We start from the raw sequence: 17956 nt of genomic DNA on the forward strand, positions 1-17956 counted from the left end.
GTGTGTGTGTGTGTGTGTGTGTGTGTGTGTGTGTGTGTGTGTGTGTGTGTGTGTGTGTGTGTGTGAGAAAGAAAAGCCATGACAGGAATGTGTGGTAGTAAAATCATATTTTTACAAAACTTAAAATACCTTTCTATACTTTCTTTACTCTTCATCACACCCATTCACAGTTCGCATGTGCAGGCCTTCATTCTCAATGAATTCATCAAAAATCAAATTAAGGGGTAAAATTGAGGCTTTTCGTAGTGTTGAGCTTTTAAAAGGGTGTGTGTGCCTGGTATACGTAGTGGGGTCCTAAATGTTGTTATACAGTCAATAAATTACTATTAAGGTACATTTTAAGGTGAAGACGTGTTTTAAAGTTGAAAAAAAAGGTTGGGGTCAGGGTTAGGTTAAGTTTAGGGGTCAGCGTTAGGATTAGGCCAGTAGTAGTTATGGAAGATTAGAGTACGTCTTCAGGATGCAATCTCCTCTGAAGTCATGGAAACCGCCATGGCAGGAATGTTTGGAAGTAAAATCTTATTGTTCAAATCTTTATATTTTTCTGTATGTCTCTCTCTCTCTATCTATCTGTGTGTGTGTGTGTGTGTGTGTGTGTGTGCCCACTCCTCAATCTGACTCACTGTATGATCATCCACTGCAAGAGAGACAGAGAGAGAGAAAGTGAGTGTACATGAGTTAGTGAAGATAGGGGGGAAAGTCCAGCAGGGAGCGAGTGAGAGGGAGAGACAGTGAGGTGAAGCCAGAGAGAGAGAGAGAGAGAGCCTGTGTGGCTGGCTCCCGGCTGGCTGTGTGTGTGTGTGTGTGTGTGTGTGTGTGTGTGTGTGTGTGTGTAAAAGAGTGTGTTGAGAGCAGAGTGAGAGCGCTGGTCGTCTCCATGTCTAATCAGGAGAACCCTCTCTCTTCCTGAAGAACCCCCCACTCTACAGCTACACCTCAGGACATGCTGATACAGCTGCTGGACCACTAACCACAGACATGCAAGACTGTGGACTGTCAGTAGTGGAGAGGTATGTGGGGATGAATGCATGGGCAGCTGATAAGTCCTTCAGGCTGATGCTGGAAATTAATTATCCCCTTCACAAATGCACTGTGTAGTTTTCATTACACAGCACAGAACACGTCCTTGTGGTGCACTGAATAATGACTGTTAAAGTAGTGACACTTTTTTAATGACATATCACACTAATATGTTTTTCCTTAATAACTGTATATTATAATAATAAATGTGACTGGTCACACACACACACACACTTAAGTTTTAAGGTTTGTTTTAACATTAAAGGGGACCGTCGCAGGGCATGCGCGCCTCCGAGGTCGGGCAGCAGTGCGCGCCCCCGACTCAGCAGTTTCCCAGTTCCGTCTCCTCCATTACTGGCGAGGCTCGCAATCAATAATTCAATAGTTTTGGCGTCGAGCTCCTGCCCCAAACGTCGACATACACAAACAGTGCAGACTCTATCGGCGCAGAGTCTGTGAGATCACTATTAATTAATAGCTAAAGACATTCTGTTTTGTGGGGAAAATATCGGAAGGATAATGCGATCTGGATTCCTATAATTACAGGCTCCAGTGTCAGGTGTTTATTAAATGTTCAATAAGAGGCGGTTAAGATGTCAGGAAATGAATCAGGCAAATTTGTAAGTCAAGTGAGGCAGGCGATAAGGAACCCTTTTTTCCCCCTTTTTGTTGCACACACTCAAACCATGGCTTTATTTTACACTGTGAAGCTGCCTATATGTGTGTGTATATATGTATATTTATATATAAATTATATAAATTCAGGCCATATATTTTGGAGATGGGCAGAAGTGAATCACACTGAATTTCCCTATATAGCTTTACATATATATATATATATATGTATATATATATATATATAAACACTTATAATATTATTACATATTACATAAAATGATGAAATTACATAAAAAATACTTTTACATACAGGCTTGTGTCCTATAAAATATCAAATCAATCATCAAATCCTATTTTGGAAGAAAACTGAGTTTTTTTCTTTTATCTCTACTTTTTTTTCTCGCTTGTACTGGAAATTACCAGTCCTCTTCTCCAACTGCTCCATAACCAAACTATGAATAATGCATCGCTTTGGCAGCAACAGACACCATGTTCCTGACTAAACGGGCCTGTCACAACTGTGACGTTATCAAAAGACCTACAGCTACTGGCATGAATTATTAAAACAAATCTGCTGCCCTCAAAGCTTTACCAGCAACAACAACAACAATGATAATAATAGTAATGATAATAATAATGATAAGTTAAAATAATGTCAAGTCATTAAAGAAACTTTAATTTATTGAACGAAATTTCTTTCGGTGGATTCACGTTTCACATGTGTGATGGAGAAAAAATAAAACATTTTCATGAATATTCTTCTTTTTTTTCTCTCTTACAAACCCTTGCCTCGGGTTAAGCTCACTCACGTCCACTGTTATAAAAACATCAAAATTACATACAGAAAAAGCACGTGAGTGTGTTTTTTTTTTAATACACTAATAAAGTAAAATACAAAACTGAACAAGTTTCCCCCACAAGGCATTCTAGAAGCCACGAAATCATAAAAAATAATGCATGTTTTCTTGTGTTATAAACATATTTTACACGTGTCTGTACCGGTTCACATACAGTGTGTGTGTGTGTGTCACTGTCATTCTCATTTGTTGGCGTGTTTACTCTGTTGGTGTTCATGACATAACACTCTCCTTCAAAACGGGGCAAAAGTCACCACATTTTTAAAATATGGACACTGACAAAAATAAAAATGTTCAGCAGAGCCTCTCTCTCTCTCTCTCTCTCTCTCCCTCTCTCTCTCTCACACACACACACACGCACGCACCCCCACCCACACACATAAATATTATAATCTCACATTTCTGGTGTGTTTCACCTTCTCACCACAGGAGGTCCACTCAAGGTCAAACAAAGGCCAAACATTCAAGTGAGAGGAAAGAGGGAGAGAGACAATCTCACATCATCTCACTTCACCCGTGAAGACAAACTCATGCAAACACTGCTGAGGCATTTTCAATTTGGAATAAACAAAAAAAAAAAAGTCTTTTTCTGTTGTTGTTGTGTCTCTATTTTGTCAAAGAATTCCCGCTCTGCCCTTTCACAGAGAACGTGTTGGTGAAATATAACGAGGCCAGCCTCTATAGTATAGGTTCAAAAACAAAAGCAGAACAATAATAATAATATAATATTAAAACAGAACAAAAAACATGGTTTGGCAAAGTATATCAACCGTCCCAGCTCAGCTGCTGCCTCCTCCTCCTCCTCCTTCCTCAGCCACGTGGCTGCACGGGAAGACTCGTTGTCCATTCCGGCAGATTTTATTATTATTATTTTTTGATGTCCAAAAATCATCATGTCTGTGTAGGCTATTTCACGTCACAGTCTGTCTTTTTTGTCTTCATCACATAAATAGCCTATATTTTTATACGTATACTCGTTGTCCTTCATTTTTTTGAAAAAACAAAAACGAAAACATAAATACGGTCCATGGATAATTTTTCTCTCTCTCTCTCCCACTTTATAAGCGTTCGTGATATCAGTGTCTCTTTCCGTGTCGCGAGCACGTGCCAAAGAGCGCGTGCACGCCTCGCGCCCACGCGTCGTCCTGGCGTCACAGTCCCAGCGCGGCCGTGTGCTTCTTGGCCTTCAGTCTCAGGTCCGCGATGCTCGAGTTCTTGCTGGTGTTCTTGGCGGCGGCGGCGGCGGCCACCACCGACGCGGCGGACGCGGACTCGGCCGCGAGCGTCGCCAGCGGCAGCCCGAACGGCGGCGCGGGGAACATCATGTAGGGCGCGTGCGCCGCCAGGTGAGAGTGCAGGTGGTGCTGCGCGTGGGCCACGGCGCTGTCCAGCTGCAGCTGCGCCTGCACCTGAAAGGAGAAGGGCGGCACGTTGCAATGACTATCCTACGGGACAGGACGCACGGATGGATGAGGGGGGGAGAGAAGGGGGGGAGAACATGCGTTAACTTTGCAGAGTGGGTTTTCTGAAGGGTCATTTCACTGTAGTGTGGCTCATACAACACCCCACCTCCCATTTAAACACATTTAATCTATTAATTGTTCTAATTTAATACATATTTTAATAGCATCAGCTGTATAAGATTTCCATTTGGCTGAAATGGCACATAAACATTTGTATTCCCAGAATGAATTTGGCAGGAGCAGCAGGTCGGACCACCATGTTTTTAAAGGGCAAAACTCAAACACCCTTTGACTTTTTAATAATCACTGAAGGCTGCCATATGTTCCACTACAAACTTAGAAGGGAAGGGTGACATGAGACTGCAACCTGCAGAAAGGCCTCAATAAATAAACAAAGAAATAAATATCTCAGTTAGTAATTAATACCCCATGATGTGTGTGGTGCCCTTTTTTTGGCACTTGAGCCCCTGCGCCCCCTGAAATGTCTGCGCATGCCCCTGCTGCTGCAGCTGCAGGTGTGACTCAGCTGTGTGTGAACTGGCGTGAGCCGCTTTGATGAGAGAGGCCATCACTCAGTGAGTGATCACTTTGTGGGACTGCATTGTTGACTACACTGTAACTCTTGAGAATCAAAGGTCAATTTTTTTTTGAACATCAATAGCCGTGAAATCTAATCTCAGTTCAAATTGTCATTGCTTTTCAGTTTCCTGGGCCTTTGCCATGTGAGGACTGAACTAAACCTAGACTTAACATAAACAATTATTATTTTTGTTTACTTGATTTGACTAAAGCCTCTGCACACTTTATTCCACACTGGCTTGTTTTATACTGCGCTTATCTGGCTTTACTTGAGTTTACACCAGGTGGGCCAAACATACGGCCCGTGGGCCAGAACCGGCCCACCAGAGGGTCAAATCGGGCCTGTGGGATGATTTTGTTTATAGATTGATTGATTATAGAAATAATGATATATACTATATTTTTCTCTGTTCCAGATACCTGTGACTACATGTTTTGTGCCTCTGTAGATCCACTGTGATCTGCAGATTGTAATGCAACAGTAAATACAGTAAAAACTGAGGCATAATATTGTTGAAATTGCACTAATTTTTCTCAAGAAATTTCAGGTTGTTCATAATATGTTACTTGATTAAACAAAAGTAAACATTTGGCGTTCTTGTTGTATATAGGTTAATATGCTATTATTTTACTGTTCCAGCCCACTTGAGATAAAATTGCACTCTAAAACTAAAATGAGTTTGACACCCCTGGTTTATGCTGTGCTGCTTTTCCTGATTCTGATTCTCGCACATCATATTTGGCCCATACAGGTGCTGCAGTGTAATGTAACAAAAACAGGATGTACCTGAACAAAAGCCTAATTATAAAATATTCAGAATTGGCCTCTGCTATTTTATTATAGAGCTACAACTCATATCTTTGTCTGTATAATAATGTCTGTTGTGCACCAAAACACCAAAGCAAATTTCTTTAAAAAAGAAAAAAAAAACTACTTGGCAATAAAAGTGATTATGATTTTGATTTATGACTGTCCTCGTTGAGGGACCTGGCACATGAGACACAAGAGTCCACTGCTCTTCACTGGGACTGGACTCGCTACATAGCACATGGGGCATAGCCTGTGCCAGGACAGCAGTCCGGAGATGGTTCTGGTTTTAAGACTCCATGCTTCAGAGTAACTTGCCTGTTGGAATGGCATCCGTAAAGCTCCCACGTTGACATATGGCGCTACACGACAGGCTTCAAACTGATTCGCTGCTCCAATCAGGACTCCTGCGACAAAAAATAAAACAAAAACAGAAATTCTCAAGTTTAATAAACCTCCAAGATAAACAGTCAAGTGAAGACATCACTGTAACTAACTGGACATGGAACCGCGGCACTATTTAGTGGCGCTGCGTAAAGATGAAGGATGCCTTGTCATGGAATCAAATAAAAGCCAGTCTTATATATTTGGAGCATGCGGGATTAAAGCGTTTACCTTTATGTAGCTGGTTCTCCTGTTTTCTGCATTTGGCTCTTCTGTTCTGGAACCAAACCTGCGGGGACAGGAATTAATTAGAGACCTGCTGATTGGCAGCTGCTTGTAAGGCCACGTGTAATTCCTCTGAAAGTGACAACAACCGCAGAAAAACAATATCCCCGAGGAGGAGCGCTGAAATATTAATGACACTGCTTAACCCTGGATTTTAATTATTACATTATAGCCTACAAGGATGTGAGTGTGGAGCAGAGAGAGGGGGAAACAGAAACACTGGAAGAGTGTGTATTTTTTTTTTCTTTTTTTTGCCAAAATGGGGACATTAAAAATGATATGAACAGAGGAGCACTCTTGTTGAGGACGTGCAGCCGCTGCTGGGTTGTAATAAATAACCTTGTCGGCGTTGGTTTCGTCTTCCTGTATGGATCAGTGTCCCCGAAGAGATGAGCGGACCCTCAGATATCGAATAGCAGAAAATGCTGTTACGGTTTTGGACATCAGAGCAAAGCGATCTGAGAGCATCTCCCTCTTCTCCTTCTCCTCATCTCCCTCTTATTAAATGACCGCTGAAATTAATTACCCTTATCTGCAGAAAATCCATGTCAGAGGAGCCGTTTAATGTGCCTCTAATCCACGCCACAGTAACAATAAATTCATAATAAAAAAACGCTTCAAAGACTCCTGATTTCAGCAGCACCAACAGCCTTTAATCTAAGGGAAACGCAGATTAAACACACACACACACACACACACTGAACTGGGAGTAAATTAGCCCACATTACAACGTGTCACTGTGTAATCTCTCTCACATTAAACCCACGCACACACACACACACACACACACCGTGGAAGCATGATTATATTGATTGTGCTGTCAGCTGGCTTCATTTATTGACCACAGAGTGAGTGTCAATCGGAAGTCATTTTGTGCAGCCTTCAGGTCATTTATTGCGATGATAAAAGCAAATGCTCTACTATTATTGATTGGTGGGGATTTAAAATAAACGTGTGGGTCCTACATGTCGCTGCAACTGGTAAATAATAATAATAGTGATAATAATAATAACAACAATAATAATAATAATAATGATAGGTTTAATATACTGTGGCAGAAAAGGGAGAAAGAGGTTCTTGAAAATAATACATAATGTATGCAAATCCCTGAGCTGTGCTCCTTGTTTGGGACACAATACGTCCTATTGGTGGGATTCCAGTTCAGGCTGGGGGGTTAACGGTAAAAAAAAAAAAAAAGCTTTAACTTTTGTCTGGAGGAGTGAGTGGAGGGTAAGTTTTTGGGTAGTCCTCCTCTCAGTACAAGATGAAAGTAGTGTATTATATGGTTTGGATAAATCAGATGAAGAGTTGACTACATGTCCACTGTCTCTGTCCCGTTACACAACACATACATGTCTCTGTGTGTGTGTGTCCCAAATCATCCCTCCCCTCCTCTCCTCTCTTCTTTCTCTGCCTGTGCAGATGGTTCTGTCCCAGCAGCAGCTCTGACAAACAAGGCCCTGATGGTAACATATACAGCCACAAACTGCACAGACAAATAAATATTTGCAGGATAATTTGTGTCCGCGTGTTACGACTCTCGTGACAAAGCAGGGACTATTTGAGAGGATTAGCGCATATTATAGCAGGGGGGAAACAACTGACTTCATCAAGGAGGGGGAAAAAAACTGGGAATATACCATTTTACCAAAAAAACATAAACATGCAAATTACTAATTTTGTTCATCTGAATTCAGGCCTTATTTTTGAAGCAACATAAAACAAACAAACAAAAATCATTAAAACAATAAAAACTGAATTAATCCCAGACAGTGTTTATATAGAAGATTAAATGAATATGATTGATAATAATAACAACAATGATAATAAGAATAAGAGCAATAACACCACCAACAACTTATTTTTCTTAAAAAATAATTGTATTATTTTTTGATAATATATATATGTGTGTGTGAGTATATACAAATGAATGGACAGTCCCTTGAGATGAACCATCTCATTTTCGAGGGGGTCCAACAAAAAACATTCAATACAAGTGACACAATCACATCATATATTTACATTATTTTCCCCAGCGACCCATTATTATTACTGTTATTATTAATATTATTATATTATTGTTGTTATTATGAGTAGTATTAGTATTTCCAGTTGACTGCCTCTACCTGCACTCGGGCCTCTGACAGTCCCAGTCGCTGACTCAGCTCCTCCCGCATGAAGGCGTCCGGGTAGTGGGTCTCGTCGAAGAGTCGCTCCAGCTCGTTGAGCTGCTCCAACGTGAAGTTAGTCCGACTTCTCCTCTGTTTGATTTTAGTCTGTGCCTCGTCCTCCATGGGCTTCGAGTCCTCTTTCCTCTCCTTCACATCCGTGATGCCTGCATGATGATGATGATGATGAGGAGGAGATGGACACATGAGCATCAAATGGACTCTGACCTCCAACCTGTGGTGTGGTGGTCACCTCTGGCCTCCAAATATCATCACATTTATTTATGTTCATGTTTTGACATGCGCATGCTCTTCAACATAACAAAAAGTCTACAGCAAATAAGTGAATGAAATCTTATGGAATCAAGAAAAGAAAAGAAAAGAAGAGAGGAGAAAAGAAGACATGCCCTCCCAGCCCTCAGATATCACAGAGCCATCAGACCTCGGATGTTTTGTAGAGCTACATAAAGCTCTTTAATTATTAACTGCTTATAAATATGCATCGCTGTGCCCACTGTTGATGTCTGATTCACGCGTATCGCAGTTCCGCTTTTAACCACGCTGCCCGTGACGAACACATGTCTTCTTTTCTTTTCCCCCAAGTTATTAAAATAATGATAATAATGATAATAATAATGATGTCCTAAGTGTTGTCACATTTTGTTCTTGGCTTTAAAATCCACACAGCGACCATTCATCCATTCATTCTTTCATTCACACCGAAATCACTTTTCTTAAAAGGCACACACACAGATACATAAGTGGGAATTGATTTGTTAGAAATGATCACTATCATCATTATTATTGTTATTTAAATATTCTCTATGTGCAATATAATTTATAAATTATTTTTTTCTAATGACGAATTATTGAGCACAGCCGCGAAAATCACGTTTTCACCCATTGCTATGATTTAATATTTCACACAATTTCATATTTCTTCTCTCATGTCTTAAAACAGATGTGTGTGTGTGTGAGTCTGTGAGTGTGTGTTTTCAGCCAGTTTATGATACACCTACATATATATAAAATATGTGTACATAAACCCAATTAATATCTCTGATAATAAGAGCTGTAAATATAGTTTGGTGGTTTAATAAATATAAAATAAAATAAGAAAAAGTTTCTAATCAGTCTGAAGGATTATTTGTGACAAAAAAAATCCACTGGACATCAAGATATTTGCTTTAATATCTGTCATATTACAGTTTTAAATATATTTGACAGATATATTCATATTCATATTTTTTGTTCTGGTGCGTTTATTTTGTGGCTTGAACGTTTTTAAACTCCAGTGCTTAGTTATGAGCGCTAATAAAAAGTCTTTAATGCTTATCATTGATCGGTGCAACATCAACCTCAACATCATGTGAACAAAAATGTCAGTTTGGAAAAAAAAGCAACAGTTATAGTTAGAGTGTATGTGAGCGTCTTTATTATCCTGTAACTTCAAGTTTGGTTGGATCAAATGTTAAACATAAACTGTGTTTTTCTTCTAATATATTTTCTTTATTATTTGATGAATAAAAGCATGTGTGTGTGTGTGTGTGTGTGTGTGATGACTGTGTCAGGTGATTGTGGTAAAAGACTTCCACAGGAGAACATGCGGTCGTTCCTACCGTCTATGAGTTTGGGGCTCCCGGCGTCTCGTATCCTCTCCGGGCCGAGCATGTCCGTGTCCCTGCCCGGCGAGAGCGCAGCGCTCCGGGTGATGGCGGCCGCCTCTTCTCGGCTCCCCGGCTCCGAGGATAAAGACTCCCTGCTCAGTGCTCGCGTCGAACCGGTCTCCAGCACCTCCCTGTAGGTGATCACCTCCTTCTTCTCCTTCACTTTCTGGTCGAAAGACTTAGACACGAAAGCGGTGAGCTCTTCCATCACTGCTTCCTCTCCTTTAAAAAAAAATCTCTCTCTCACACACACTCTCTCGCGCTCTCTCTCTCTCCTTCCCTTAATTCGCTCCACGACAGCTTAAGACATCAATGGTGTGAAGCTCGGTTTAAAGTCGAACCCATTGAAAATGATACGAGGAGATGCTGCTGCTGCTGCTGCTGCTGCTGCCAACAACTCTGGAGAGAGGTTAGAAAATAAACATGCATGAGCTTTAACAATAAATCTTCTCAGCCAATTCCTCCTGCTTTTGGTGGCGGAGCTGTGAACCTGCTGCTGATCCTCGATTGAAGTCACACTATTTATACTTTGCGGCGCCTTGCCCCCTTGATCCGTGCAAATTACCTCCCCTCAGGAAACCGGGATGAGACCCCCCTCCACCCCCCATCCTCCTCCTCCTCCTCCTCTTCTTCTTCTTTCCCTTCACTGATAGAGAGAGAGCGAGAGAGAGCGAGAGAGAAATCATTAAGCAGCACAGTCGCTATTGGTCATTAATCCGAGATTGACAAGAAGGACTAATTAATTTAATTAAGCGCTCATTCGCTGCTATTGTCCTGAGTTAGTTTTTTAAACACTCGGGGGATGAGTATGTCTCTCCCTCTCCTTCTCTCTCTCTCTCTCTCACTCTGCAGGGGTGTGGCTTAAAAGAATCTGAAAATGACAAGAGAGAGAGAGGGAGGGAAGCACATGGTTGAGGAGTTCTTCCTCACTCTATCTCTGTGATCTGTGGACGCAGGGAGGGAAGGATGGAATGAAGGGGGCATTAGACAGCGATGACATGGGAGAGAAAGGGAGGTAAAAGAGCGGAGCAGCTGGGAGAGAGAGAAGGAGAAGAAGGAGGAGAAGCCCCAGTGAACATATTTGGCTTCAGCCCCAGTTGCATATACAGTTGGCTTTAGGCCCAGTCAAAATGATCCACAACTTTTCGGCCTGTTTCTGGAGGCTACGTTGTCACTTTTGATTGAGTTTTGAAACGAAAATGTATTTAAAAGAAAAACATATTGTACTGTTATTATAATAATAATAATAATAATAATAATAATAGTAGTAGTAGTAGTAGCAGTAGTAGTAGTATTGGGCAGATGTGACATAAATAACATGCATACAATAATATAATTCCTGGACTGAAAGTTTGGGACAACTGTTTCTCCTCTAACCATGTGTTGGTTTATGTTTCTAATCAGCCATTATGTATTTTGAATTATCATCATTAGTGCGGCTATACCGCTTAATATTAATTCTCAGAGGACTTTTTTTTCTTCCTTTCTTTTTTTTTTTTTAAACCATTAGGATGTTAAACAGCAGCTAAACGTTTAATTACGGCGCCTCTCGCGCTGCGTTATTGCCATTGGGCTCACTAATTAACGGCTTTCTACACTCGCCTGTCCCCCCCTCACACCTCCACCTCCACTGAAATGACTGCCTATATTTGCCAAAATAAATAAACAGCGATTCAAATGCGGTGAAAGTATAAGTGGAAGAGAGCAATTAAGAGAGGACAGGAGGGGAGGCGCAGGCATGTAACAGGATACAGTGGGATTTAGTGGAAAAAACGTAGGGATGAATTTGATACAAAATTAAGTGTGTTTATTGATAATCTATGTAAAGCCCTAATTCCACGCTCTAACAATTCCCCTAATTAAATATTAACGATGTTTCAACTTGAACCTGAGGCATTAATTACTGTTATTTCTGCTGCACCTTACTGATCGAGCTCCCCTGCACATTTAAAGTATAAAAACAACAACAACAAACAATTAAATACATGTAAATTCTGTTTCATGTGAGCCGTCCCGTATATTGATTCACTGTGATAGTGTTCGTTTCACCTTGGGTCACCTTTGTGCGTCATCTTTATTATATTCAGCCTTCATATGAGACGATAACGTCATGCAAATGACAAGTTACCAGCTCACACATGCTGCTGTTGTCATGTGATCTGTGGTTTATATATACTGTATATATTATATATATTTTATATCCTAAAATATGTGAATAATAAACTCAACTTGTGATGTAAAGTATGTATGTATTTTAACTGCAATAACAACACAATTAATAATAATAATCATAATGATTATTATGATTATTATTATAATAATTTCGGCGATAATATATATGTAAAACACTGCGAAAACCTTCACCTTCTTCATCAAACATCTCAAGGAAATTCAAGTCTTTAGCTGCAAATTAATTGAAAATAAACTTGGAGCCATTTTGTTAATGTTGGCTCTTATTATATGTCCAAAGTGAATATAATAAAATGTTTTTTTTTTATTTTTATTTTAAATTTTCACTCGTTCGTGATAAAATCCAAACCAAACCAAACGCATATTAAACGAGAGCATCGATTGCTCTGCGTTTGATTTTGCTTGTCTGCTCTCAATCGACGTTCTCCGGTTTGACGCGCCTGGTCTTGTGCTCAGTGCACGGTGTATTTGGAAGCTCCGGGACGATTTTAAAGGTGAGGAGCGGGATTATCGTTGTCTCTTTTCCGCTTATAACCTCGTTTCCCTTTTCTCACACACACTTTTGTCTCCTGAGTCGTTTGCTAGACACATACATGAGTCGACAGTCACGACGACGACTGCAGCTAAAGTGATGTTTAGCTGGCACAGCTAGCCCGTTAGCTAGTCTCCATAAAAACACGTTATTTTAAAAATATCCTCCTTTCTATCTGTCCTGGCAGGGCATGTATGTTATGACGCATACGGTGTATTAAATGACAACTGTCGCTTTCTATAGTGTTGTTGATTAGCTTAACTACTAGTTCTATATACTAAATGTCCCCTCACATTTCTACGGCTAACGTGGCTACACTATTTTAATATACCATTTAAATGTGAGATAGACTTATAAATATACCTATTGCTGCCTTAATGGAATCGTTTGACTTGGCTACGTCGATGCTCCTTCATTTGTTTATGCTGATGTGTTTAAGTCAGAGAGAGGGAGGGGGAGAGAGAGATAGCTCTCTCCTGCTCCTATGGCTAGCGGTTTTAACATCTAATATAGGATAGTCACTATCGATTCACTGTTTGCAAAGTCCAGAGCCGGAAAAAAAGCAGAACTATTAGTTTTTAGGAAATGCTTGAAAATACTACATTTTCAAGATATAGAGAAGATGAAGGGCTGGCTGATTGTACTCAATTTCATTGTAAGTCGCTTTGGATAAAAGCGTCTGCTAAACAAACATGTTTGAAACTACTACTGCTACCTTTAAATAATGTTAAATTTAAGAATGACCTGAAAAACTAAAGAAAAAGTGGCTAACACTGTTTTCACAACACTCTCAAGATACCATACACAAAATGACTTACCTAACTTAGCCTAACACACCAAACCTACCTATAACTAAATAATACTACTATCAATTTCAATTATAGAGACCAAGGATTTGTTTGGAATGATTGAGCAGGATGCCCAGAGTGCAGATTGAGGAGGGTTTTTTATCGTACATGCCCCCCATCACTTCTTCCACTCACTTTAAGCCAAGTCTTCCTTGGATAAACCACTCACAGTGTGCCACCTTGTTTGCTGACAACCACCTGAGAGACTGACAGTCAGAGACACACCTGCATCACACCGTCACACAGAGACAGGCACTCAAGGAGGAGAGAACAATCCTGAATTAAGTTTCAGATAGTAAGAATGAAGTTGTAGATATCTTGAACTTCAATTGTGACTAGGCCTAATGACGTAGTAGATGTCTAAAACTGGAATTGAGATATCTACAATTCCGTTATAGATATCTGCAACTGAATTGTAGATATCTATAAGGACAAACCCCCTACACATGAATGGCAAAAATGACATCATTCTGACTAGTAAAAGAGTTTTGACTAGTAAGAATGACGTCAGAGATATCTACTACTACAATTCATACTAGTCACAAAGTATGACGTCACAGATATCTGGTATCGTAATTCCAGATAGTCAAACTTGGTGATTAAATTAAAAGGCTTGTGTGTTTTGCCAGCTGAGAATCACTCGGGATGGGACGACGCTCTACTGACAGTGAAGATGACAGTCGGAGCAGAAAGAAAAGAAAACAGCGCCGCCGCTCGTCCTCTTCATCCTCGTCTTCGTCCTCGTCCTCCGGCAGCAGAGTGACCAGCAGCCGCAGCCGCAGGTCCAGTCGCCGGAGTCGATCTCGCTCCAAAGACAGACGGTAAGAAAACACGCCTGTCTGTATGAAACAGAGGGAGCAGCATTGAACTCTGAGATGATGACGACTGTCCTACCGATGTGTCCTTGAACAGTACAGAGTGAGATTGATTTTCTGTAGAACTGGCTGCTTATGGAAGGAAAAGTTTGATCTCTGACTTTCCGGGAAATGTGTCTTTTATTTTCTTGATTAATCAATTGCTTGTTTGGTTGAATGGTGTTTCCCAAACCTTGAAATGCTGGCGTTCTCAAATATATTGTTTTGTCCACAAACCACAATTTTTCAGTTTTAATGATTCCTTTGTTACGCAGAGCAAAGAAACCAGAAAATATTCACATTTAACAAGCTGAAAGATCAGAGAGTTTGTAAAAAAAATTACAATAAATCTGTAGTTGATTAATATTGATTGATTGATTAATAATCAACATTAATGTATCATTTTCTTCAGCCAAAGGCAAAGGGCTGTCATTACATGAGGCAGATTCCTCATACAGTATCTTGATTATCTAGAAAAAAGGATAGAAAACCTTGGTATTGTATTTATTAAGTAACACAGCATACAAAGTTTACATCATGTCACACAAGACGCTCAGTAATAATCAGATATCTTGACATGTGGCTGTGCCAGTGGCTGGACATGGCCTCTTCCATTCATCATCCATCCATTCCTGCCACTGGCTGTGTGTAGCTGTTCAGACAAGGCCAGTTGATGGTAATTATTTATGAAGCTTGGTCAAGGTCCATTACTGCTGATGGGAAGTCATTGCCTGTCTGCACAGGGTGGGGCTCGGTGGGCAGTGTAAACCCTGGGACCATGGTCTCTCATCTATTAGCCAAACGTTTTGATCAATTAACCAAGACTGTGTGTGTGCATGTGTGTGTGAGAGAGAGGGATAAACTAGTCCCTTTAAAGGGCTCATCTGAAATACAACACTGTGAAGAATTTTTAACCTGCATTCATACATATGTTATAGCGAGACCTCACATGTGGAAAAACAGAAGGGCACTTACGCTCTTGGCCCATGACATAATGACCACATAATTAATGTCTATGGGCAAAGAGAGTAATTGAGTCAATTGATGTGTGTGTACTCAACTCAACTGAACTCCATTTTTTCAATATTTTATAGAGCAGGTTTAAAACAACCGAGGTTGACCAAAGTGCAGTACAGAACCACATCGATAAAGTAGCAACACATAAAACAGTACAGTGCATGATAGCAACCCAGGCTTCTGTGTTAACCATTGCACACTGGCATGTGTTGGAGCCATTTTTTTTTCAACGTTACATTGCCCACGACTTCTTTGAATTTGGTGATTTAACGCTACGTTCCAAAAACCCACAGCTCACTACCGTGTGTTTCCTCTGTGTAGTGTATGAAGTGGTTTTATGAGGGCTGTGAAAATGATTTCATAAGGTTCCACTCATGGGATCCATCCTTTAGCATACTAATGGATCTTTGCTGTGCTACTCTAAGCAGTACAAATCTGGTTTGATAGTTCATCCTCTGTGTTATTTGTATTGCTTTTCCTTTTTCTTCCCTTCTATCTTGCACACTGCTCCCATAGGAGTGTGTGTTTTTGTGTGTGCTAAAAGATTTGGGTTAAACAAAAGAAGAGATTTTAAATAATGAATATTGCTCAAACTGTTTGAATAGAGAATGGGGGCTTCTGCATTTACATTCACCCCTATAAATACCTCCTGGTACAGGATATCAATAGAAATATGGTGTGAGTGATGTTTTGAAAATAGATACTACACACACACACACGCACACTGTGTTGTAGCCACATTAAAGAGGAACTGTAGGGCAGCCTGCACGGCTCTGTTGCTTTGGGCCATAGGCAGATGTGTTCACTGATGCAAAGTAGCCACCAGCACTGCTCATAGGTGAGTTTGTTGTGAACATTAGGACATGTTTGCTCTTGAGTTGAACAAAAAACAAATTACATATACAGTATTGACTTGTACAGAAGAGAGATGAATTCTAGATGATGTCTCAGCTGCTGTAAACTGGTTAATTTATAGACCAATATTGTGTGCGTGAATTAAGCTGAATGCTAATTGCTTACTTTCAAATGTGTATAAATTCCCATTCACTTGAATTGGAGTATGGACTCGGATGTTTGGACCTCACTTGTTCACAATTCGTATCGCTAAAATACCTGCTGTGTGAATGATGATTTATTTTAAGAATCCTGCCAAATTACATTTATGCATTTGTGTCCGTTTGCTCCAGGAGAAGACGGCGTTCCAGCAGCAGTTCCTCCCACAGTTCATCTCACAAGAGGAGGAGTCGCAGTGGAGGGAGGGACAAAGGGAGGAGCCATCGTGCTCACAGGTCACGCAGCCGAGACAGGAGGTAATGCCATCACCTAACCATTGTTATGTTTTCCTTTTGCGAAGTTAATGCTTTGTTTGCTTGGCTTATTTTATTTCTTTTTTAATACTATCTGGTTTCAATTAATTTTGGAAAAATGCAAGAGTCTGGATTTTTCCTACATAGTTTTTCCAGCAGAGTTTCATGGTATAATGATGGTGTACATTATTTTAAAAAGCATGCATCATGTATCTTGAGATGGAGGAAAGACTTGTAACATTTTTTTTCTGTAGTACAAATCAGTAGCTACAGTGCCATTGCATACTTTTCTTATTAAATAAGGAAAAGGAATTTTGGAAGTTTACTGTAGCATACACAAACACATCATTTTATATTTATGCCTCCTGTCATCATTGGAGCCACATGGAAACTTGCATCTTACGTGTGGATTGACATATCACATGTGTATGTACTCAGTAAACTCCAGCTATCTGATTTTATTATGTGGGTTTTAATGAAAGAGCGACCCAGAGACACAGCAGGTCAAATGCAACAACTGTCCAGTCATCCCAAAGCTCTTCTGGCAGCATTTCTCCTTTCACTCATTAATGCAATTAAAGCACCATTACCCATACAAACTATGTTAAATTGTGATTGTTATTGATGTAGCAAGGGACTAAGTTATTCATGCAAGACCGATGTGTACACACCTGCAGCACACTACTCACACACATACACAAACACACACACACACACACACACACTCAGCCATGCTCACATGCACCCATAATCGGTTGTGTATCCTTTCAGAAACATAAAAGCAAAGTCTCTCTGTGTGGTGGTCCCTGTCATTAGCATAGCTAATCTGGTGCTAATGAACCAGTAAACTGCTGTTTTTAAATCCCTCACACACACTTTGATACACAGGCACATGCACAGATGCACAATTGCAGAAATAGTTATTTTGATAAATGCATGAGCAAGGCCCTTTGTTTGCTTGTGTATGGTTGCAGGTTAGAGCAGACATTTTAACCACAAAGAAACAAAAACGGATAGTTTTAATATTTTTTATGTGTGAAAGAATGAGTCGGTGTCAGTTGCGTCAGAGATGTCTTCCTTCTCACTGTTAACTTATATTATATCCAATAATTTAAGAAGACAGCATGGAATGAATCTCCTCATTGATTCAAAAAAATTTACTGGCCTAAATTGTGCCATGTTTTTTTTCTTCTGTGTACTGGCTTCTTCTATGATTTCCAACTATTAGTCGGGGGTGGGAACTATGGTGAATGCACAGAGCGCTCTGGCCATCTTTAGTCCAACTGTAGTCCTGTATTCCAGATTAACACTATCATTTGTTTTGTTTTTTCCTAATGTCATGTAAAAGTACTGAGTGTT

General features: G+C 40.2%; 2 protein-coding genes across 3 annotated transcripts in view; one reads left to right on the top strand and one right to left on the bottom strand.

Annotated features, from left to right (window-relative positions):
* Positions 1 to 2835: 2835 nt before the first annotated feature.
* shox2 (short stature homeobox 2) lies at positions 2836 to 10340 on the bottom strand. 2 transcript variants are annotated; one of them, XM_044032480.1, is made up of 5 exons: positions 9802 to 10340; positions 8141 to 8349; positions 5961 to 6018; positions 5664 to 5752; positions 2836 to 3904 (listed from the first exon to the last, which is right to left on the bottom strand). In XM_044032480.1, exons 1-5 carry the CDS (start codon positions 10055 to 10057, stop codon positions 3647 to 3649), a joined length of 870 nt encoding a protein of 289 aa, XP_043888415.1. In that variant the 5' UTR covers positions 10058 to 10340; the 3' UTR covers positions 2836 to 3646. The 2 variants fall into 2 exon arrangements, with proteins under 2 accessions (XP_043888415.1, XP_043888414.1); XM_044032479.1 differs by having other exon boundaries at positions 2836 to 3940.
* A 2131-nt stretch (positions 10341 to 12471) lies between these two features.
* Positions 12472 to 17956, top strand: part of rsrc1 (arginine/serine-rich coiled-coil 1) — a 105827-nt gene continuing 100342 nt past the window's right edge. Inside the window, exons 1-3 of the mRNA XM_044032478.1 lie at positions 12472 to 12533; positions 14049 to 14240; positions 16478 to 16600. Of these exons, the coding sequence (XP_043888413.1) occupies positions 14065 to 14240; positions 16478 to 16600 (299 nt within the window). The 5' untranslated portion in view covers positions 12472 to 12533; positions 14049 to 14064. The remainder of the gene's footprint in view (positions 12534 to 14048; positions 14241 to 16477; positions 16601 to 17956) is intronic.

Source organism: Solea senegalensis, linkage group LG8, assembly GCF_019176455.1.
Source record: "Solea senegalensis isolate Sse05_10M linkage group LG8, IFAPA_SoseM_1, whole genome shotgun sequence".
In the NCBI taxonomy this organism is placed as follows: domain Eukaryota; kingdom Metazoa; phylum Chordata; class Actinopteri; order Pleuronectiformes; family Soleidae; genus Solea; species Solea senegalensis.

What these genes read in the sequence shown, in the direction of transcription:
- shox2 (XM_044032479.1), bottom strand. Translation starts at nt 10,057, where the DNA reads ATGGAAGAGCTCACCGCTTTCGTGTCTAAGTCTTTCGACCAGAAAGTG. An exon ending in TGTCAGAGGCCCGAGTGCAG is followed by an intron (nt 6,019 to 8,140) that starts GTAGAGGCAGTC and finishes CTGTCCCCGCAG; the next exon opens with GTTTGGTTCCAGAACAGAAG. An exon ending in TACGGATGCCATTCCAACAG is followed by an intron (nt 3,941 to 5,663) that starts GCAAGTTACTCT and finishes CCTGTCCCGTAG; the next exon opens with GATAGTCATTGCAACGTGCC.